The 24,746-nt window shown below is 35.2% G+C and overlaps 1 protein-coding gene and 1 long non-coding RNA gene across 7 annotated transcripts in view; one reads left to right on the forward strand and one right to left on the reverse strand.

Moving 5' to 3' along the window:
• The window catches only part of LOC129451578 (uncharacterized), a 119,262-nt gene that overhangs the window by 21,797 nt on the left and 72,719 nt on the right, over positions 1-24,746 (forward strand). For 2 of the 3 annotated variants that reach the window (XR_008646814.2, XR_008646813.2), the window contains exon 4: positions 4,489-4,624. The exons of the other annotated variant lie outside the window; for it this stretch is intronic. This is a non-coding gene — a long non-coding RNA (uncharacterized lncRNA). Of the gene's footprint in view, positions 1-4,488; positions 4,625-24,746 lie in introns of those variants that run through there. 3 annotated transcript variants of the gene reach the window in all.
• itgb2 (integrin, beta 2) overlaps positions 1,694-24,746 on the reverse strand; it is a 28,600-nt gene continuing 5,547 nt past the window's right edge. Inside the window, exons 2-17 of one of the 4 annotated variants that reach the window (XM_073854695.1) lie at positions 22,029-22,098; positions 20,778-20,835; positions 17,340-17,431; positions 16,988-17,174; positions 16,713-16,883; positions 15,882-16,123; positions 13,742-13,897; positions 13,537-13,632; positions 10,523-10,612; positions 10,297-10,431; positions 6,839-7,026; positions 6,519-6,754; positions 5,025-5,242; positions 4,688-4,892; positions 4,438-4,601; positions 1,694-3,131 (exon numbers count right to left, since the gene is read on the reverse strand). In XM_073854695.1, coding sequence (XP_073710796.1) covers positions 3,063-3,131; positions 4,438-4,601; positions 4,688-4,892; positions 5,025-5,242; positions 6,519-6,754; positions 6,839-7,026; positions 10,297-10,431; positions 10,523-10,612; positions 13,537-13,632; positions 13,742-13,897; positions 15,882-16,123; positions 16,713-16,883; positions 16,988-17,174; positions 17,340-17,431; positions 20,778-20,832 — 2,304 coding nt within the window. In that variant the 5' untranslated portion in view covers positions 20,833-20,835; positions 22,029-22,098 and the 3' untranslated portion in view covers positions 1,694-3,062. Of the gene's footprint in view, positions 3,132-4,437; positions 4,602-4,687; positions 4,893-5,024; positions 5,243-6,518; positions 6,755-6,838; positions 7,027-10,296; positions 10,432-10,522; positions 10,613-13,536; positions 13,633-13,741; positions 13,898-15,881; positions 16,124-16,712; positions 16,884-16,987; positions 17,175-17,339; positions 17,432-20,777; positions 20,836-22,024; positions 22,168-24,746 lie in introns of those variants that run through there. The other 3 variants (XM_073854698.1, XM_073854694.1, XM_073854697.1) reach the window with 3 other exon arrangements.

The raw sequence follows: 24,746 nt of genomic DNA on the forward strand, positions 1-24,746 counted from the left end.
TTTTTAGATAATTTTACTGAAAACAAGACAAAAATACTAAGAATTTTTTTCTTAAATCATTTTTTGCAGTGATGTAAGTACACTCCAAAAATTACTTTCTTACTTAGTATTTTGTCCTGTTTTCAGTAAAAATATCTAAAAAAATTTTTTCTTGATGAGCAAAATGACCTAGGAAAATAAGTGTAGTTTTTAGACCAAAAATATCAAATTTGTGCTTAAAACAAGCAAAAAAAAGAAGATTTTTTTTCTTGAATTAAGTGTTTTTAAAAAAGTATTTTTACTGAAAACAAGACTAAAATACTAAGTAAGAAAGTCATTTTTTGTAATGTAGTCCATGTTTTCATATTTAAAGACTAAACTATGATTCAAACGTGAGTTTTGAGCAGTGTAGAGTAGCATTTGTTGTAGTGTTGTAGTCAAGACCACCTAAACCGAGACCAAGTCATGACCAAGACCAAGACAGGCCGAGACCGAGACAAGACCAAGACTTTAAAGGATTGAGACCAAGTCAAGACCAAGACCAAGACAGGCCGAGACCAAGACCTGTGCAAGTCACTGCACTAAAACACTTATGATAAAATGTGGAATATGCATATGATTAGGCACTTTTTGTCTGTGTGTGTGTGTGTGTATGTCATCAGAGAAGTTGATAAAATAATCAAAGGCATTGCAGATATGTGGGAATTTATCTTTGTCTATAAGCAAATAAAAGTGAACAAACACTAAAGAGCTGAAATCAACTTAACAATTAACTTAACAACACACAATGCAGATGTTTTTAGTAATAAAATGTGAAAAATTTACATTGGGAGAAACATAAACAATGCTTAAACAATGCCAACATCATATGCCAAATAAATTTGTAATGTGCCATCAGTTGTGGTCTTGACCGGTCCTCTTTGTATGAGACCGAGACGAGACCAAGTAAAAATGCGGTCGATTCCAAGACGAGACCAAGACCTTTAAAAAGTGGTCTTGAGACCGAGACTGGTCTCGAGAACTACAACACTACTTTGTTGTTTGTCGTTTCTACGATCACAAATGCAGACGTGGTTTTAATGTTTTATTTTATCCTTACCTTACAAATCTGTTACGTCCTGCTCAAGATGCGCTGGTAAAGTTGATTGATCAGCTTGGTCATCTGCATTTTCTGGATCAGATTTTGTCAAAATAACTGACTATACCAAGGGCTTAAGCACGGTCCACGCACATCTTTGCAAAAAATATTTTATTTGACTATGCCTGTGTGTACACAAATCTGACGGTGCGAACACAGTGGCCAACACTCACGTGTATTAACGTTACTATACTTCAGGCTTTACTCGTCAGACAAATGGCTTCTTTTTTGTCTTTTTTGGCCTTTCAAAGCTTTGATTAGTTTTAATCCAGAAACGTAATGTATCGTAATGTTCATGAACCCAACCGCTTCTAGCTCTGCAGGCTCGATAGAAACACGCTGGCTTAACATTTCTGTCTTTGTTTTGTGTATAAGATGCTGCTTGCCTAAAATTAGAATAGCATAATGCTATACTGTGCTGGACTGAACGGATAACAAGGTGATGATGTGATATTCTTTTTACTCTGAAACGTTGAATTCAGTATTTGGTGTTGATCGTGGTCAATGCTTACAACTGCATCAAAGACCAGAACCATCCTCTTGAAAATGTGGTAACATAAAAAACATAATGCAAAATAATAGATTAAATAATTTTATTTATATTTAAGAATTTTTACCCTACTATACAAACACTCACATAAGTTTGACTTTATGAAGAATAAAAACAGGTTAAGACAAACAGCTTACAAAGCAAAGCAAGCGCAGCTCTGTTACCGTTTCTGAAACGTCTGTGTTAGATATAGCGAACGCCAACCTATGTTCACCATGAGTTATCAAAATGTTTTTTCAATCCAGAGAATTCAAAGTTTTTAACTTTTTCCCCACCATTTTTTTTAAGTTGCCAGCCAGCGCCAGTATTTTTAATGATTTTTTTTACAAAAGTTTAATGGCTTCCAGAAAATGTTCTTCTTTAAATATATAAACATACAATATATCAAATGAAAGAACAGACCGTCTGCTTTCAAACAACAAAAAATGTTTCATCCTACCTTCATTAGTTCTCTTTTATCACCTCTCAAATATGGGTTTATCAAAAACACAAAATTTTGTGAATTCCATTTTTCTGAAAGACTTTTGATAAAGATCAGATTCAGAGCGATTCTCAAAACATACAGGACATACAGCTGTTTGCCCTAGGGTGATACTTCTGGGTTTTATAAGTTGCGGATATTATCCACCTGGTGGATAATAGTGGTATTACAGATTGCCAGAAAAACTCATCATTGGCAGGGAAGCGTTTTCTCTTAATTGATGAATTAACGGCGGTGAAAGAGTTAAAAGCATTCTTCTCCTGTACATAGGGTCGCCTGTTAATGATGCCATGTAAATATTATGCTTGGTTTCCACTTTTACTGTGGTAGAAATCATACATGTATTCGACTTCATGGAGCGCAGCGAGGACGGATTGGCGTATGACAACATAGCCCCTGGGAGCAATCCAAAAGCACTACTATTGAATGTCATACGCTGATCGTTCTGTGCAGAAGTAGATGCTATTGTTGTTCATATCAAGCCACTCTGTTTGCTTACGTTATAACATAACGGTTACACAACTTTATTTTATTGCATCATCCATGCATATGATTTTTTTGTCTGAATTGATTTTTTCAGCAGTGGAAATCAAGACTAAAACTAGCGTCCATAACTCCTTCATACTGTAGCATCACCAGGCTGCGATTTTGTTTTTGTATGATGGATTCGAGTGGCGAAAATTACATACTGTGCCTTTAAGAATTAAAAAAAAATGTGATTCAAAATTAAACAAATGTGTTAATTTAACACTTGACATACAAATACAGCGATCGCTTTGGTCAATGCATGTTAAAGACAATATTTTTTTTTAAATGAAGTTCATAGATGATTTATCAGACATCCACTCATCGTTTGAAATTTCTGAAAGTCCATCAATGATTTAATAGACATCCACTCATTGTTAGAAGTTTTCTTAAGAATCTCCTGAAAATACTGGGTTTTGGACTGTGGTGGTTGCATCCTTGAATAATGGATTGGAACCCTGTGGGGAAATGAAAGCATATATTACAATAAAGTGACGTATGAAAAGCCAATCAGGCTTCAGCTCTACACTCATGTACAACTCACCCCCCAAATAGGTTTGATTAACCCTCATAAGACCCAATTTCCCTGTATATGTTAGAATTCCTTGGGGGTAAAAATGACCCCAGAAATTAAAAGAGTGATTACAAAAAATATATACATTTTTAATTATACAAATAATATATCATTTTTTTGTTTACTTCCCATCTATACATTAATGCTGTGTTTTGGGAGATATGAAGTACTTTTGTACCTGTTTCCCACTAAATTCCTCAACTACACCATTAGCTTGCTTGTAAAATATCAAATTTGTATAAAATTTCACAGAAATTATGATCTAAATTTGAATTACATTTTTTAAAGATATGGATCTAGATGTTATGTGTTAAATTTGGTCATCTGGAGAAAAAACATAAAAAAATTACAGCATAGGAAATCATTTCGACCAGCAAAGGCCCATAGAGACCCATTCATTTCACTGGATGTGGCCAACTGCTCAAATCACTACTTTAGTGATACATTTTGTGAATTTATGTTTATATAAACATTAGAAAGGACATTAAAAATAAATATTATTTCAAATAGTAGAACTTTTTGTAGTTTTTGATGCATTTTGAAATGTATGTTGTTACAAAATACCACAGAAGTTTAACTGAATGTACGTCTGTGTGCATGCGCGTGTGTACGTGGGTGCACATGCATGTGTCTTTAGGTGTGTGTAAGTTTTACTGTGACTTTGTGTGTGTGTGCGCATGTGTGAGCATTAGAGCCCACCAATTTACATCTTTGTTTTGGATCTGTGGCTTTTTTTGCCAAATTCTGTACAAAATGCTCTCTGTGGCAGTCATACCTTTGTGTGTTGGTGTGATTGAGCATGTCTTTCGATATTGCATTTGTGCTCTAGAACCAGGCCTACTTTTCTGTTTTGAAATTTTCAGATTTATTCTAGATGCATTAATTTTTTTTGACAATTTTTTTTTTTGCATTTCCTATTCATTTCAATTGGGCTCATTTTTACCCTCGTAGGGCCTCTTTTGGTACATTTTTACACATCTTTAGAATGATCGAATCAAGCCCAGATTTTTTTATATGAATATTGCCAGATAGTGTAGAAAAGTCACAAAATCTTATTCCACTGAGAAGAAGGAACCATGTTTTTTAACTAAAGAAAACTGGCTTGGGGTAAGATTGACCCCAAAGGACTTTTTAGGGTTAAATTTCAAGGGTAAAAACTAATATTTATGCATAGAGGAAACATAACTCACAGCAAATCTTTCTTGTTTCCTGTCTTTTTCAAATCTTCTCCATTCTTTAAGGTCACTTGCATAAAGGCACGCCTTTACAATGAGGAGAATCAGGAGTCCGATCAAAGCTACGCCGGCCAGAGATCCTCCTACAATGGCTGCTATATTTGGCCCCTCAGGACACTCTATTACAAGAAACATGAAGGTGAAATTAAGTAATCTGATTTACAATCCCAAGAACCAGAAACCAAAAAATCTCTGGAGTCTGTACCTCTCTTTTCTAGCACATTGATGGTGTACTTGTCAAATCCTTCTTGCTCAGTCATTGTAAATGACATCCAGCATCCTTCTTTATCTTTAACACGACAATCGCTCTTAAGCAATTTATCAACCGTTTTGACTTTAAGATGAGTACAGGATGCTGAGCAATTCTTTTCCAATGGACCGGTTCCAAAGGCCAAACATTCAACACAACTCCCTGAAAAAGGCAAGACAGGGATTGCAAGTTAAACTCATAGTAAACACAGACAAGTACTTGTTATAATTGTAAAAATCCATCTAATCACATAGTAAGTAATGGTTGTATGAAGTCGTGTGATGTTTTCTTACCCTGATTGTTGACATGGACGTTGACAAGTAGGACATTCTTTGCAGAATGGCTTCCTGTATGATCTCTGACATTGACACTCGTTACATACACATTTACCACGTCCGTAACACACGGTGCCATCTTTCTTACAAACTTCATCAGATTTCGGACAGTCGCATGCCGTTCCTTCATAGCCTTCATAACACTCACATTTACCACATCTGCATCGCCCATTACCTGACAATAGTGAACACCCATGACACAAGCACATATTGAGAAACAAAAACCTCAAATACGTGTTTCAAATAAGTTACTGTTTTTTACATAAAATCATCATAGATAATGTAAAGAAATCAATAAGCAGGGTTTCTGCAGGATTTAGTCAGTCAAATTTAAGACTTTTTAAAGACCTTTTTATGACCATTATGATTTAAATTTATGACCTACACGAATAACGAAAAATAACATTAAAATTCCTTTCAAAAGTCTTAATATTTTTTTAACTTTCATTAAAATTAGTAACAAGTTTATTAGTAAAGGTTCCACTTTCTTAAGAATAACAAATAGAAGGCTCCCTTTTCTTAAGCATCAAGAACACAGGAACAACACTTAACAATTGTAAATTAAAAATTATTTTAAAGTAACAAGTCAGTTAGTGCTTGTCTACATTTTTCTCAGTTCGTCCCCTTTAATGGTTATCTCCCCCTCAACTTTTTTCAGCTTAGCAAATTTTTCCTTGCTTGCCCGTCTGAGGGCGTTTGATTTTGAAAGGAGCTGGGCCATCTTTGACCCCGATTTGCCGAGACGAAGACAAACGGAGACAAACGGAACCCAGTGCTGTACTTGGACCGGGTAGTAACGGAGCTGAACAAAACTGACTGATCGCCTGCACCCGCTGAAGACCTTTTACAGCAACTTTATGTTTTTCTGACTTTGCATGCGATCGCTTTTATGCCTAAACTAGACAGCCCCAGCGCCTTCTTACACAGTGTGCAATAGGCTTGATACCGATTGTTTGCTACGGGCTTGAGCCAACTACTAAACGCACCGTCTTTGAGCCATAGCTTGTTAAATGTACACTTTCCCATTGTGATAGACCCGGAGATTTCAGTCAAACTAAGCTGACCCTTGAGAGTTCGGAGTTCGCGCCGGACCGCGGGTTTCTGAAGTACTTCCGACAAGTCTGTTTGCTGCACTGCCGCATGGACCTTGTAGTCCTGGAATCCCACCCAGATTCCTCAGACAGAATTACAACAGGCAAAACGAGTGAATGCCGCCGCCAGCGCATTTTTGTGGGGAAAGGCAACAATGAATGAACGAGTATATAAATTTAAGACGTGGCTAAATGTAATTTATGACCTTGTATGGAAAATCCGGATGTTTTTATGACTTTTTATGGCCTAAAATTTTCATTATTAAATTTAAGACGTTTTATGACTCCGCGGAAACCCTGAATAAGTGAAATGAGCATCTTTAGCCTACGGTCACATATGTGTCCATCCCTGTACATTACCTGCACACTGTACATTGTTGCTTTTTTCGCAATGTTCATCGTCGCATTGACAGAACTCGCCATAGTATTGGCTGTTGCCCTGTGTGAGGTGACATTGGCAGCGTCCGCATACACATTCCCCTTTTCCTTCGCACTCCAATGTCGCATTGTCTTTCCGGCACTGCGCTCTTAGCGTTTCCTCGTTTTTTTTGCCTAGTTCACACTCACATCTCTGGCCTAGGAAACCAGCATTACACCTGTGGACATGCGGAGGACGTTCATGTTAGAGAGATGAAATGGGCATGAAATAAAGCATAAATAATCATGAAATTATTTCGTACTTGCAGCTGCCACAGACCACTTTGCCATGATTTTCGCAGTAGGGATGATCTTCGTTTGAATCTTTACATTCACACTTGCATTGAGTTGAAACGGTTACCTTTAGTTTTTCATTAAAGCCCAACGGCCCAATAAAGAAGATCTGATTCTCCATACATTTCTCTGCTGTCACTGTCACATCAAAAACCACCTGTACAGATTGTGGTAAGATTGATTTGTTAATATGAAAATATTAACATGAATTCTTAAATTAATATGATATGATATGTCAAGAGAGACATACAGCACAAACTAGATCTCTGCACGTAGAGTTTCAAATTAAAAAGATGCTTAAAGGAATTGTATGTAACATTCATTTCCAGCTGTTGAACTTGGTACCTAGGTCTGAATTCAAAATATTGGAGAGGTTTTTCCATGTCCCCCTCAAGTTGTCAGCCAAATACAGGAGCACAAATGATGATGAAAAGCACAAGTTTATTTGCTTATTTTTACATTTGCAAATTTGAGCCACTGCAGTCTCATTTAGGCAACCATAAAACTGGCAACGGAGCTGTCGCAATACACAACTGAGTACATTTTTAGTGTAAATTTACAGGCTATCTGACCAACAGATTGGTAATCCTGAAAACAGTTTTTTAACATGATCTTAGTAACATACTTCAAACATATTTTCTGCCTAATTTTTGTACATTGTGGCATGGGCACATCTAGTTGACATTACAGAAATAGTAACAAGATATTTCCTACAAATCAGTAGGGGAGAGCAGGGCACAACCTTTTTGGTTTTGGCTCAATCATTAAAAGACATTTGAGTTTGATTAATTATATTTTTACACAAGCAACACACACATCTCTGCTACAAATTAACATTTAAAGTTTATTTCTATTACTTACCATTCTTGGACAATTACACCAAACGTGACAGAAGTGCAAATGTTACAACTTACCCCATAGGTGGGGCTAATTGTAGCAGACAGGGGTTTAGTTGTAACACTTGCTAAAATTAAGTTTGCAGGCAAATATTTCATACTGTTTTGTCTATATATTTCAATACTATTTGTTTATATATCTATCTATAATAGAATAGTATTTACAATATTCATTCCTCATCTAACCATAGTTTAATTATAAATGGATACAAATGTCTAAATATGTAAGAAAAAGCAGGAAAAAAGTCTCAAAATCAAATTCTGATTTTTGCCGTTAATTTCATTAGAATTTTAATCGTTGGCGTGACCTTATTCAATCAATATTAAAGATATGAACAAAAATAAATTTGACACACGATTTTTGATAAGACAGGCACATTTATTTTGTTGGCAGCCAGCAATCATTAGTGTGTAGCCTATTAAAAACAACTACAAGAATTATGCTAACGTTAGCGGTTTTCATATCGTAAGTGCTGAGGGGTTTAGTTGTAACACAGCGTTACAATTGACCTTTCGCCGGCCCCTCCCCCAAAACGGCCATTGTCCAATCACACATCACAGCAACCGTTACTATGCGAGGACGTCCGACAAACATTAATGCCCGCGGCGTTTGTAAATCGGACACTAGATAAGTTACCCCGAGAGATTGTATGGGGAGGAGTTGTGTTCTTTCCATTACCAAAGCCGAAAACACAACGTGAGCGGTGCATAAAATAGATAAAACACGTGTTAAACATTTACCAAGCATAAATACGTCTGCTCAAAGGTAAGGCTTACAGCTAACTAGTTACAGTGTTGTCTAGATCTACTAACTAGAGGCAAAAACACAAATTGGACCAAAGTAATGATTACCATGAATATAATTGCCAGAATGTTAACCTACTCTCTAAGCTAAGTTTAATGACTTCTTTAGCCAACATTAGTTAAAGCAACACTATGTAGTTTTTTTTTACCTTTAAATAATGTCTCTAAAATTATTTCAGTGATAGAACAACTTTTAACTGGACAAATTGTACTGTCGTTGCAACCTGAGCAGCCTCCTAGCTGCTACAAGCACACTTTAAAAGTGGCAGTGGAGGGTAGGAAACACAGCCCCGCCCCTCCCCCTGCCTGCAGAAGAGTGTCTGATACCAGGCACTGTTGCGCTTTTCAACCACATGGGGGAGCTGTAAGTCATTTTTACATGGAAACTACATAATGTTGCTTTAACATGTTAGCTAACGCTAGCTACATTAGCTGCTGTTGTGTTGGGACATCCAGCTCCCCAACCTTATTTTTCGTCAGTTTACGACAAAGTCGAACATAGCGCCCTAACAATCAACTTTAAATAATTTGTTTTTATCTTTCATGTAGCATTTTATGAACGGAAAACCTACCCCTGAGTTTCCCAATCCCGTAAATGCTTTGTAATTCTATTATATTATATATTTTATTTATTATATTATCTGTTCTGCAACTTTTAAGCCAAAGCAATTTCCTATTTGTAAATTCTGGTAATCACCAAAGGAAATAAAACATCATGATTCTCCAAACGGCTATTCTCAAAACAACAGAGAAATGTTAGTTAGCTTTGAATGGCTTTGAAGCACATGTAGGTTTAGCAAGCTAACATACACTTGTATTTTAACAAAATAGCTACTCACAATAGACATTAATACGCCATACTATATGAAAGAGGAATTACCCGTGCAGTGCAAAAGCATGAGTGGTCCACAAGGCTGTGCTGGTTGCATTTGAGTTACAGTTCATGTGGTTTCTAATTTTTTGCTTGAGACCGGTAAGCATTAGCCTTGATAGTAGTCGTGTCTCCTTCATTGCGTATTTTTATATTTTGAATATATCCCTCTACTGCATACTGTAACCCAGTTTGCCTCGATCTGGAGGATATCGCGGAGGTATTGCTCCAAAAAAGGTCACTGACACGCACGGGTATACAGCTTTCCGTCATGGCAATCTGTCGTGCTGGTCATTTGTTTGTCGGAAGTAGCAACAGTAACTAAGGGGGGCGGGGCTCGGCGAAAGGCTAAGTAGCCCCGCTGGCTCAAAATATTTTCAAGCCCACCAAAAAAGGTGCTAAGATTGGCAAACATATTTCAAAACGATGCTATGTTTTAGTCAACAAGACACTGATTAAGATGACATTGGTTTTGGTATCTTACACACCTAACTCGGAAACCGATAAAAACATATGATGAAAAAATGTACTTGCATGCCACCAAAACACTCGTTCATAAATAACTCTCTGGAAAAACATTATACCTTTCCATAAATTTGCGGCGGGCTGCCTTTTGGCCTCGTGAAAACAATACCAGAAAAACAAATCACTCAACTCTGTGCAACAATGTAAATGGTCCATGATACAACTAACCCCACATTAGTTTGTGCCCCGCACACCCCTACTTCCTTATTTTTTAGTTGTGTAGTTTGAATCTCCACAATGTCCAACAAGTAAGGTATCCACATTTCTGTTGAAATCAGTATTCTTCACACATCATTCTGTACTTTACTAAGCATATAAAGTGTGTACTCACCTTCTGTTTTATATTCACATTTTCACAAATCCCACTGTCGCTGGGCTTTCCCCCACCAGCACAGTTTGATGTGAATTTCACCGATATGGAGTTTGGCAAAGAATCATAAGCCATAATCACTTTTTTGGTTAACTTCTGTTTACCCCCCCCCCAAAAAAAGTCAAGTTAAAAAGGGTATGCTTTGACTTATGAGGCTTGAAATAATACTATATTGTTTCTTACTTACATTGTATGCTTCCACAATTATATTGACGACATTGCTTGAGTCTGCAGAAAGCACACCGACAGCCGACTTGGGGATCAGTTTACTGAGCTCCTTTTACAGAAAATATAATTATGATCAGATACACCATTGTATTAATTATTTGAATATACTATCACATACTATTAAACAGGGCTTAAAAACGAAAAAAATTAGCAATCGTTTCACTCCGAGCAGAATCGATATTTTAACGTTTCCGTTTTTGCGTTCCTCATTGAACATTTACGTTCCGAAAACGGTTTACCTAGAAAAAATACCGGTTAATAACGTTATTTTAATTCAGGCTATACTTTAACAAATGCATGCATACAGACGTATTTTCACACAAAAATAATAACATAACATGATATAACTAAACTTCAACATTTCATTAATTGTTAAAACCACAAAAGAAATACCTGCATTAATTTTAAGTATAAACAGCTGAAAAAAACATCCCGTTTTATGGCGGTCTTTTACTGGTTGAAACCGCAGCATACTCTGCTGGATGTTTACGTTAAATGTGCCTCTGTAAGTTACTTCAGTGATTCCCGGCTACTGTACTTCTCCCCCACATCCTTCAATATTGCAGACAGACTTGTTAAGACAGCTTGTCGTAAGAAAAATAATAACGAAAAGGAATTTCTTGGTGGCGACCCATCTAAAAAGTAATTGACAGTGGTATAAGTCCCCTGGCTTTTTTGAGTTACAGTTTGCATCTTTATATTTCCAAGCAAGTTTTAACTTAAACATACCTCTGAACATTTGATGGGTAGCTTTGTGGTTATTTAAGACAAATGCTATCGGGCCGGAGACTCGATGACTGCGGCGCGGGCATTTCACTCACGCTATGTGTCAAAGTCACTCACGCTTGATGCGTCAAAGTCACATGTTGTACTGTTTAATTCATGATTCGTCACTGATAAAGTACAATATTAAAGAAAACAATAAAATAACGTTATTAACCGGTTAATGGTAATTTTAAATAAACGTTTCTGTTCAGAACGATTAAAATTGATTTTGTTTTCGTTTTTGTTCCTGTTAAAATTTCGTTCGTTTCCGGTTTTCGTTTTCATTCCTTGAACCGGTTCAGAGCCCTGCTATTAAATGGCACCTATTATGGCCTTTTTACAAAATGTAATATAAGTCTTAGGTGTACGCAGAATGTGCAGGGCTGTACATAATTATTTTTGCACATAGAACTGCTATGAGGTTAAAAGTTTTGGCCAAACTGTCATTATTACCATTAAGTTATCATGTCTGTAAACAAACACAAGTAATGTAATGTGGTTATTCACTTACATTTAAGTTCCCATGACTATGACCTTGGTAATATGTAACTGCAAACATATGAAGAGTTTGGTTCCAAAACGCAATAAACGCCATTTTTGAAAAAAATGAGTTACTGCCAAAATCAGTATTATATCAGGTCAGTAGTTAAAAGTAAATAATTAATTTTACGCAAAATCCAATACCCGCCGTGATATTCTGTCATCTTTTCTCCCTTTTTTCCCAAAATGCGACAAACGCCACTGCTCCTTTTTTACAGAATTCAATAAATCCATTTCTGATATTACAGCGGACCATTCACGCAATGTAAACAAACATGGCGGCGCGCTGAGAACACGGAGTCCTAGTTTTCCTCATCTACTTTGTACTTCGTGATCAACAAACAAAACAAAATAATACTTTAATAGCATCGCTAAACCTGTGATGGTTTTCTGTGACGGGAAAGAAACGTAAGCCATCAACAGCTAATAATTTCCGCGAGAGGCACTCGGTTGCTTGTTCTCCAGACAGCATCAAGCTTCTCATGCTAAAGCATTGTGTTCTTAATATAACAAAGTAAGTGTTTTGGTTAATGCCATTAATGTTTATTTTTTAATCATTGTATACCACTAGTCAACTAAATAAATATAAAATGGTAAAGATGAATGCACATTTATACATTGATTTAATAGATTTATAGCATTTTGAAATAAAAAACTGTCATGGATTTATTGCATTTTGTGGAAAAAAGAATTCGTTTTTATAATAAATCTTTGAAAATCAAGTTATGGATTTGAATTTTATATGTTTTTATAACCTAAAGATGCTATGTGAAAGTTTGTAACAGAAAATACTGGTTTTCATCTTGTCACTTTCTTGGTATAGAAAACACGTTTTTACCGAAATTTGTCAAAATGGATTTATTGCGTTTTGGAACCAAACTCTTCATATTTTGTCATTTATCTTTTCAAAAATAATTAAATTGCATTTTCATTTGCAAAACATGAAAGAGAAACACAACGTGTTATAAAAAAAGACCGCTTTAGGAGTTTATTTATCATGGTTAAAAACAGCTTTCTGGATCTACACGCACAAAATGGTAATGAAATAACGCAATATTTGTCAGCTCTTAAGGATTGCGTGTTAAAGATGCTGTCATAGTTTGAAATAAATGCAAATGTAACCAGGAGAAAATCGCTGTGTTACTTTTGTCCCGGTTCTCCCCTAATGCAGGACTGTTAGTGGGCGGGATTCATAAATGTGACCTCACATAAATGAGAGAATCAAAACAGCATGTCTAATTAGAGCAAAAGAACAAAGAGCGGGTGGATTTTTTCTCATCGTAGGGTGGTTGTGTTCACACACTGCCAACACACAACATTATGTTCACCTTGTAAAAATGGATTTTGCATAATAGGTGCCCTTTAATAAAAATACAGCAGCGTTTGTGTAAAGGAAGTCATTTTTATAGCCTTAATAAACATCCCCTGCCTCCAACTAATCTAACCTATTTTTTATTTAACATATACAACATATTTACAATGCCCATATTATGCGATATTAAGCACAATATAAAATAAAGTTTTGTATGCATTTATAAAAGAAGCTTTAATTTAAAGGGACAGTGCATAGCAAAGATTTTATCAGTATATGTGCTCCTTGGGATCAAACCCATGACCTTTGGCTAATGCAATCCTTTACCGACTGAACTACAAAAGCATTTTACTTACTGTGTACACACTTTCCATATTCTTGGTGACGGCAAAAATCGGTTGTATATTTTTCTCTTCCAGTTTACGAGCTATCTGACCAACAGATGGGTAATCCTGAAAACAGATTTTCAACATGATCTTAGTAAATAAGTAAAACAGAAAGTGCCAGTGTTTCATTTATATTTAATATGCCCAAACTTTACTTTTCAAATATAAGTCATACCCAGATGTTGCTTTTGCTGTACTTCTGGTTGACCAGCTGACAAGTTTCTTGGTTTGGTTCCAAAATGGCGGCAAGTTTTCCGTCCCCTGCCATATGAAAGCCATCATCTGTGGCCACCACCAGCAGCCGAGTGCTATTTCCCCAGCCAATCTCATCCTATTAGATATGTTAGATTACTATTATCTAAGACATCATAAAATTGACATCAAATGTTTGTATCACTCTTGGCTGTAAAGGGCTTTACTTTCAAAAGGTCTGTCTAAAAATGACTTAAGAACTAAAATGAGTAAGAAACTTTCTACAGCATGACAGTATGAGTTAATTTCTTTTACAAATTGGTTGACTACGTTTGTCAAAGTTGTCACTCCTGTAAATTACTGAACGGTGTGTATAGAACAGGATTAAAGGCGGAGTGCCCAATGTTTGAAAAACGCTTTGGAAAAGGAGACGGGCCGACTACCAAAACACACTTATAGTCAATCAGCAGTAAGGAGCATGTCTACTAACCGATATCCTTGCCGGGTTGCGTATGTGTGGTGCGGGTCTTTTAAAAGAAGGTCCAGATTCTATTGGGGTAGGGGCGTGTTTGTTTAGGTGATTTCAGATATCAACATTGGCTTTCAAACATTGTGCACTCCGCCTTTTAAGAGCTAAAAGGTGAGGTGACAACTGTATTGAGCTACAGTTTGTACATTGAGCTATTTTTTAAGAGTTTTGTAATTTATTTGTAAAAACTAGGGGTGTGCCGAGACTTACTCCACGACATATAGATATAATAATGATAATACACTAATAATTGCTTCAAATAAAGTATCAAAACCAAGTAAACACATTGTTTAATGTTAACCCTTAACTGGCACTTCCCTTAAGTGGGACACCTGACTTTACTTCAATATTTTGCTTGTAAATTTTTATCTATTACGACAAACTTTGTATCTTTGGAAAGGTCTAAGCCTCTAGAAGGCGTCCTCAGCTGGACGCCTACGTTTACTTCAGTTTTTTGCATGTGAATTTTTATCTAATCATGAAAAACTATAGACCATTTCAAAAGATGTAAACAACACTGGTCCAGAAGCACTTCCTGTTTCCGTTTTTTAACACTAGATAAACGTTGGGATAAAATAAACCAACAGAACATATAAACCTGAATTAACTGAAGTTAAACAAACATCTTAAAGATAATAATATATGTGAAATAAAAAAATAACTATCACAAACTGTAACAAGAAGTGTTTCTGGACCAGTGTTGTTTACATCATTTGAACTGGTCTATATATCGTTTGAAAGCTCTAAGAGTGTAGGTTTCAATTATCATCACCATTTTGGTAAAGGAATGACATAGTGAGAGCCATTTTCTAAAATGCCACGGGTCCACAGGTGGACCCAATTTGTTTTTACATATGTATAGCACTAATACCTTGTTCTAAACCTAGACAAATTTGTTTTACATATTTATAACACTAAACCCCTACTCTAAACCTAAAAAATCCTGACAAACTACATATCACGAGAAAGCTCTTAAGAGTGTAGTTTTTATATTTCAAGGTGATCTGATGATAGAAATAATGTAGTGACAGTTTTTTTGTAACATGTCCTCCCCCTATAGGAATGCATATTAATTATTATTTAATTATAACACTATATCCTATTATAAATATACAAAAATGTTGACAAATTTTTGTATCACTGGAAAGCTCTTAGAATGTAGTTTTCATAATTTAAAACCTTTAGTAGTTTATTAATTTGTGACAAGAGTATGCAGCAAACTATTGACCCCTAGTGCCCGTTGTTGGTAAAACCACTAAAAGTGTGACACAAACCTAATTTTTTTGTGATTTTAACTTGAAATTTGGATCACAACTTCTTGAGACTTGTGGCTTCATGTTTACATTATTACTTTTGGGAAACATTTACATTTTTAGAATTGTATTTTTAAAATATATGTTATTGCATTATTTTTGTTGTAATTTCACTTGTTTTTTACACACAGTAAAAGTCTTTATGCTGATATCACGAGAAATCTCATGACATTTTAATCTCACGAGATCTCGCCACACCCCTAGTTAAAACAGACATGTAATAAAGCAATAAGAACTTTTGTACAGGTGCAGGGTTTATATAAGCATTCAGAAAGTCTTACCACACAAACGGCAGCTTGCATAATGGCATCCAGGCTTCCCTCTGGAGGGTCCAGGTTTCCGGATATGTCCTGCCTGGCCACCATTTCTTTAAATTTTTCCCCATCAGAGGTCAAAGGAAGGACATGCTGAAAGCCAAATGCTGGCTGACAACGTACATTTTTGTCTGGACAAGGGCTTTGGAGCTTTGCTTCATTGGTGTCCGTAAATGGAAGAAGTGTCTTGTCGACAAATGAACCAAAACCTGTAGACCCAGAAATACACAATAAAGTAAAAGGTCTTTATTTTTTATTTTATTTTGATATAAATGTACAACTACATTGTCACTGGGGTGGTACCCTATATGGTTTAGTTTTGTACTATACAGGTATACAAACATAATACATGTTTGAGTTAATTTCTGTACCTACTGTATATTGTGTACATTTTAAAGGTACAGTTAAACATTTATTTAATGTTAAACATTTACTGTAACTGGTACACAATATGTTCGTGGGGTATTATAATGTCCACAAAATGTAGAAAAACATTTCAATGTGTTGTATACCCATAAAAAAGAAACAAAACAGAAACATTTGACAGGGACAGAAAAGGTACAGTTTTGTACTTTTTCTGACAGTGTATTTGAACAAAATTTGAAAAATATTTAGACAATATTTTACTCAATTCGTAGTTTTATTTAAACAGTATAAATAATTTTTGCTTTGGTACTTTGAACTGGTTTGAATTTGTGACTATTTAAAACAATATATATTGTTGTAAATCCTTGTTATTTTATATTATGCTCATTGAGACTTAAAAGGGGCAGGCCACACATTTTTAAACATTCTCACCTATTCTGGCATTGCCAGTGATTTTTTTAAGCTCTTCGAGTAAAAATAATCCCAATTTTTTAACATTCTCCAGATCATCTTTCATAGAGTAGGAGAGATCCATCAGGTAGTAAAGATCCACTGGATAGCCTTCTGCTTGTTTAAATTCCAGCTGAAATGTATGGGGTTTCCCTGAGAACGCAACACATCCAACATTCTTTAAAAACAAACAAGCATATATCCAGTGCACAGTTTAGTTTTGTTTCACAAGTTTTGTTTCTAAGTATGAAACATACCAGGTCTAAGATTCAGCTCTATATTTTGTGGTCGGATTTGCACTGGCTTATTACCAGCAACCAGGGGCTTGTTTTCAATTTTCTTTAAGACATTCACAGGGTCTATTCTACCCTTGCATCCTTTTCCTTCAAGCTCACTAACAGTGTTGCACCGTACTGCTTCCTGCTCTCCAGTCTTGGTGAAATTCTGTGGTTTAAACAGGATGGAGTGAAATGTTAAGAGGAAACAAACGTTAGGGTTCGAACAAGTCAAAACTTTAAATAATCCCCTGAATTAAAATAAAATGTCTCACCGAACACTTCAAATAACATCTGCACTGTAGTATCTACTGCTTTTTAAAGCACAACTTACCAAGTCTGTACACCAGGCACAGCCAGGTCCAGATTTGATGCAGTCATCACATGTGTTTACTGAACCTTTTAAGCACTGCTCCTCAGAGTATGCTAAAAGAAACAGTTTCAACATTTAGGTTCATTTATTTTGTTTGCATGATTCAACATCCAATAACATTTCACATTCTGATCAAATTTTATACACTGTCAAAATAAAAATGGTCTCTACAGTAGATGTTACTGGGGGCGGTCCCCACATCACAAAGACCTGATACCAGCACACTCTAAAAATGTTGGGTTTTAACTATAGACTGTTAAAAGACACCGCGCATCACCCACGGATCTCCGAAAATGGGTTTAGAGACAGGACGTGGGTGAAACCGAGGTGGCTGGGTGCTAAAACCATGCCCACCCAGCTCGACTCCAGTGACAACAATGCCTGTTCAACACCACCAACTGCAGTTCAAATCACCTCCGCACTGGCCCCATCAGAGAGACTGGAAGGTTGCCCCTTGGTTTTAACCCATATAGTTGAGTGAAATATGGACAAACCCAACAGTTTAGTTTATTTCAACCCAAATTCAATGCATAGCAACAAGCCAGCATAGGGTTATTTATTACCCAACAGTCAGCTTTGTCCATAATACAGCCAACTATGGGCTGAAACAACCCAAATTTTTTAGAACATACACCTTATAGGTACATATGTCTACCAAAATGGTGCAAATTAGTAACTCAAATGTTCTAAATGTATACATATTTGTACCAAAATGGCACATATAGGACCTTTTCAAAAGCTAGGGACCATTTAATTTTTTTTCTGCAGGCAGTGTGCATCCATTTGCTATAAGCTCAATAACAGAGAAAAATCCTATCAGTGTTGCAGATGAAGTGACAAATAATAATTATATAAATATAACTGTGGGTTTACACCAAACGTGAAGCATGCAATCATATCGCGTTGCTCGCTCTAGATTACTCTAAAAGGGATTTAACTTTGTATCATGTGAATTTTTCGCTCGAGTTGAATATTTTTAACTTGGGTGGTACTCGCGCAAATCGTTGAACTCGCATCTGGTGTAAACCCACAGTTAGGGCCGGGCATAGATTAATCTAGATTAATCTCATACAAAATAAAAGTATTTTTTGCATAACATATGAGTTTGTGCTGTGTGTAATTATTATGTATATATAAATACACACAAATTCATGTATGTATTTAAAAACATTTACATTTGTGTGTGTGTGTGTGTGTGTACTGTATGTGTGTATTTATTTAAAAAAACATTCTTAAATGTATATAAATATATGTGTGTGTGTGTGGTTAAATATACATAATATTTACACACAGCACAAACTCGTATATTATGCAAAAAAATACTTTTATTTTGTATCAGATTAATCTAGATTAATCTATGCCCAGCCCTAATAAATATATTAAGGATTATTTTAATAAAAAGGATACAGAACAAATTTAGTTTTAAGCAAATTAAAATTACATTTTACCCAAAATCTGTGCACTAAAATTTGGCTTTTACATTACATCTATGAATTTGACAGACACTTTATCTGAAGCGACTTAAAACGCACTCAAGCCATACATTGTATCAGCATGTGTTTTGGTGGGGGACCGAACACAGTATCTTTGTTTGCTGTTATAACACTGGCTGTTGAATTCTTTATTCTGACTAGTTGAAAAATGTTCCACAGGTATGCATTATATTTCGATAAATTCACACCTAACCTGTCAAATGACTTAAAATAACCACCAGAGCAATGTCTGTGGTTACCGTGGTATAAGTGAAATATTTGACTCAGGTCCTATGAATGACTTGAAAATGATGCATACTAGGGCTGGGTATATTGATTCAGATGTTCCAGATCGATTCGATTTCGATTCACAAGCTATCAAATTGATTCGATTTCGATTTACAAGCTATCGATTCGATTTAGATTCGCGAGCTATTAAATCGGTTTAATTTCGACTCTTGGTTCGATTCCGATTCTCGGATTGATTTTTATACTCGACTCTCGATTCATCTCAATGAATATAGATTTAATACAAATCCTATATTTATAAAATAGAACAGTGAACATAAGTTTACAAGGGTAATTAATAAAAAGAAATCAAGAGCCACAAACCTGTATATTAAACTCTTTTATTTGAGGTACATTAAAGCAGAACCCATCTCTAATTTTCAAATGCATAAAATTATGTTAAATACAATAAAATATTGATGCAAGATGAAAAATGTATGGTGAAATAGTCAGAACACTCTAGTGGAGAAGACTAGTAATTGAATTAACGTTAATCTTACGTTCAATGTTTGCGTAAATAAATATGAAAAAAAAACGATTTGTGGCCTTGTGGCTCGATCACGTAAAAAACAGATTAATCGAAAAATAGATTTTTTTGCCCAGCCCTAATGCACATCTGTGTTGTAATGGCGCTTTGTGTCGTGCCGCATAAACACCTTGGATGAATGTGCATTATTTTCGATAATTCAACGGCCCGTCATCAATTATTCCTTACTTAATGCAATGCTTTATCAACTGACCCTTACGAAAACAAACCATGGTTTTACTACATTCAAAACCAAAAAAACATGGTTTCTGTTGTAAAACCATGGTAACCACAAAATAACCATGCTTTTGACAACGATAGTTAAACCATGGTTAGTATAGTGAAACCATGGTTTTGCTGATATAAATCAATAGGCTACACCACAAAAAACATTGTTATTACACTTTTACAAAAAAAAAACATGGTAAATTTTCGTAAGGGAAGCAACAGGATTGAATTGTACGCTTTTTAGAGGAAAACCCTGTTAGCTTAGCAGCATGCTAATAGTAAGCAATGAAATATATTTTGCGTGATTGCTATTTGTATAATGTGTGTAGTTGGTGCGTATGTAAGCTGCATATGTGACCCTTAAACACAAAATCAGTCAGAAGTAGCATATTATATTACGTATATTTGCAGCAATAGCAATACATTGTATGTGTCAATAACAATACATTATGTGTCAAAATGATACACTTTTATGCCAGAAATCATGTAGATATTTAGTAAATATAAAAAATATATTATTATATTATTATAATGTAATATATGTGTTGCTAAGGACTTCATTTGGACAACTTTAAAGTCGATTTCGATTAAACTCATTTCAATTTTTTTGCACTCTCAGATTCTAGATTTTCAAATAGTTGTATCTTGGCCAAATATTGTTCTAACAAACCATACATAATTTTTTATACTCATATCATGAACTGTATAAATATCAATTTCAAAAATTGACCTTATTACTGGCTTGTGGTCTAACCTGGATCGGTCTCATTTAGGATGCTGCCTAAGTAGACAGCACCTTGTGTAGCCAGTAGCCAGCTCATCATGGTCCTTCAGATAAGGACTAAAATAATCTTCAAAACAAATCCAGTAGTAAATCATACCTACCATGTTTTCCTACCAACAACAAGAGAAGCCCCCTCAGGCAAATTGACAGCAACATTTCCTAAAGTAAAACAGAATTGTTCTGTTTTAGTTTCATTTTAGTTTCCCAAACAACCACATTCAGCACCAACACTTAAATGCAAATAAGAAAATTTGTGTTTTTTTATACATTTTGAAACGTGCTACTGCTAGCTGTTTACGAATGATCTCTAGATATGATGTACTGTGCTATCTCTGTGCAGTTTTGCAACAGCCGTGGAAGGCGTTAAAAAAAAGTGTCAAGTTCATAAAACTGCAGATGAGATGTTTTAGCAGAAGTCAATGACACGTTTTAGAGAAGAGGAGTGGTTGCTATAATTGCTCCAGCTACATTTATTGCTTCATCTCTCTAAAAAAAAAACTAAGTTGCCCACAAAGAGATATGTTAACACCTCTAGGTCTAAGGTGACATGAAGTGGTGAGCAAGGCGCCATTATTTTTGCTTACAGGAAGCTTCCAGTTTTATATTATTAGAATAGTTTACCCAAAGATTGTGACACTTCTTCTTTCCATTTATGTGGCAACATGTGAAAATGAAAATTTTGTCATATCTGTTACTCATTCTCATGTTGTTTCAAACCTTCAGTACTATAATCACTTGACTGGATTAATCAGATGTTTAGGTGGGCAGCACGCTCTCATGTATTTTTTATTTATGGAAAATGTGCTGTCGCTAACCTGAACCCTAATCATTAAGATGACAACAAGATTTGAAACAAGTACACGTTTAATGTGCGTGAAAGTGTAACAATCTAAATACGTATGTACATTTAAACGCATTAAGAGCTTTTATGATAAGACAACATAAACAATACTTAAAGTATAAGCTTAAAACCTTTGCACATATTCTTTTGCCCTTTTTAAAACTTGCTGTTTACTATTGTTGTATAGAAAAAGCAGCTTAGCTGTTCTGCCCAAGATCTTGAAAATTGAAAAGGGTTACATTTTTAAATAAACTATTCAATTAAAGTCATTCACTCTAAAATATGTTGGGTCGTCCAATTTGGACAAACTTAACAATCTATGCTGGGTTATTTCAACCCTCAAGTCTTAAGCTATACCATGCTTTCAGATTTAGCATACAAATAAAAATGAAACCTTCAATACGACTACACTTTTAAAATAACACTGTAAAGATGAATAGAGCAATAAAACTAAATCATTATGCTCATTAAAAAGTAATAAAATACATTAAACAGTTTTGTTCTTACTTACTGACAGTCGAAATGAAGCGCCCTATTAACACACAACCGTCATGGGTGGATATGAAAAAGAATCTGATTTCCTGAAACACATCACAGTTACTTCAGCACAGAATATAAGTTAGCAAACTCTACATGGCAGGAAGAGAGAACGGGTGAAAAGGGAAATAAGGGGTGGGGGTTCAGAGAGAGTTTAGGCAATGAAAAAAAAAGTCATGGCCTAGTCCTGGAGTAAAACAGATGTTTAAGCTGTCTTAACTGAAAATAACTTGCAGGTGTAAAAATAAGCCAGTGCCATTGATTTGTCTCAGGATATACACCAGTAATGTCTTTTCTAAGGCATTTTTATTGAAGATGCTTAAACATCTTAACTAACAAGCAATCATTTCTGACTAATTTGGTCTGCCAGTGAAAGTCTAATAGACATCTACCCATAGCCCAAGAATATACGATGCGTAACAAATAAAAGCAAACACCTTAAACACCTGTTGACTTTGCTTACATGTTGGAATATCATACATCTTCAAGTTATTTTGGCAAAAATGGCCTGTAACCCAATTTAATGTTATTTAGGGTGTGGGTTACTCAAAGCCGGACTGTATTGAGTCTATAGTTAGCCGTCATTTCAACGTCTCGGTTTTTGCATGCTGGGTAAGGCCTAGTTCTGTCTTTAGCTAAGCCATGTCTGTGAAACCATTAATACCAATGTATCAATTTAGACTTTTATACGCCAGCCTTTCGAACGATTTAACTAAGATTAAGATTTAGAATCGCGATTAACCGCATACAAAATAAAAGTGATTTTTGGCATAAAATATGAGTGTGTGTAATTATTATGTACATATAAATACGCACACATTCATGTATGTATTTTAAGAAACATTTACATGTGTATATATATTCATTTATATTTTTATATATTCTATATTATATATAAATTTAAAAAAAAAGGTATATATAAATTTAAAAAAATCTGACATGAATATATTATGTACATATATTATGCAAAAAAACTTTTTTATTTTGTATGCGATTAATCGCGATTAATCTTTTCCCAGCCCTAAACTAAACAGTTTTTAAAAATTGTATTTCAAATAAAAGTCACTTGGGATAATATCTAGGATACATTCACTGCTCACTCACATTATAACAAAATTGGATTGTAATTTCTTTTTACGGCTGTATGATTGCTTTGTGTAAACCGACTAATATGTTTTAATAAATGCTCTCCCTCTGCATCAGCTCTCAATTTGTAAAAAATATACATACTGTACTGGTATAACAATGCTATTTATAATCATAGCTCAAGACTTCCTTCTTTATTCTAGAAGACTAAGCTGCAAAATTATTTCTTGCGTAACATACAGCAGACAGATGAATGGATTATGGGTAATGTAGTATTAGGGTGGTCCTTATTTTTCAACTTTTAAAAGTTCATGCTCATACCCCACCAATATTTTTTAATAAATAAATAAAAAAATTGGCAATTTTTTCAATATTAATTAATATTTTGAGGTTGCTCAAGACCTTTAAAGTTTAACACATTTGCGTATTATGTGATACTTTGTGCTAGCTTGTATAATAAAGCAATAAACCCCAAGAAGCTGTGGGTTACCAGTGCATTTTATAACAGCTAAGGGGCGTTGTTAGGCACGACGCGAAGCGTAAAATGCATGCGGTAAAATGCACTGGTAACCCCACTGCTTCGAGGGGTTTATTGCGTTTATAAAACGGTTACTTCATATGCATAACGTTAGCGGGATCTATAAAATAAAACACAAATAAGTTGTAATTATATTAGTACAAATATTGCTCTTCCGCCAAATAAAGTAGTTCCTCAGAATCAAGTGTGACTGAAACAGAGCGCAGTTTCCAACCAACAGAGATGCAGCAAAGACACAATGAAAATATGATTTAGGACTGTGGTGTTTATTTTATAAATCACCATTCATCTAATTTATACATTAACATTTTAATTTGCGCAACTGTTGTTGTGATGATCAAATATGGAAGCATGCTGAACTCTTTCCCCGCAATCATTTACGGCTGTATGATTGCTTTGTGTAAACCGACTAATATGTTTTAATAAATGCTCTCCCTCTGCATCAGCTCTCAATTTGTAAAAAAAATATACATACTGTACTGGTATAACAATGCTATTTATAATCATAGCTCAAGACTTCCTTCTTTATTCAAGAAGACTAAGCTGCAAAATTATTTTGTTGCGTAACATACAGCAGACAGATGAATGCATTTAAACATGTAACCACATGACCACGCACATTAATGCTATTATGTTATTATGCATGCATTATAAACCAATGCATTTATTTTTTAATCAGACGTTATAATAGTAATTATTAATAGTAATTTTAAGGGCCGGCCCGTCCAACAGCGATACAGGCACTACGACAACACGAAGGCCCATCAAGCATAAAAATAATATGTTATAAATACACAAACAGCAAAGGCGTGATCAGGAGGCAATACTGGTTGCATGCGCAGGGGCCTTTTTGATTAACATATGGGTCACAAAAATGGTAGGTGAAAAACCCCACAGCGATTTAATAAACTCTCCACAGAACAGTCGATAGTAAAATGACAACAAATACAAATCATCAGTATACATTAAGACAGAAAACATTACAAAATAGAAGAAGAGTCGGCTAATTTGCATAATGTTAATGACGCGATTGCGCTTGCGGAGGTGTGTGTCAAATTGCGCATGCTT

Source organism: Misgurnus anguillicaudatus, chromosome 17 (assembly GCF_027580225.2).
Source record: "Misgurnus anguillicaudatus chromosome 17, ASM2758022v2, whole genome shotgun sequence".
Classification (NCBI taxonomy): domain Eukaryota; kingdom Metazoa; phylum Chordata; class Actinopteri; order Cypriniformes; family Cobitidae; genus Misgurnus; species Misgurnus anguillicaudatus.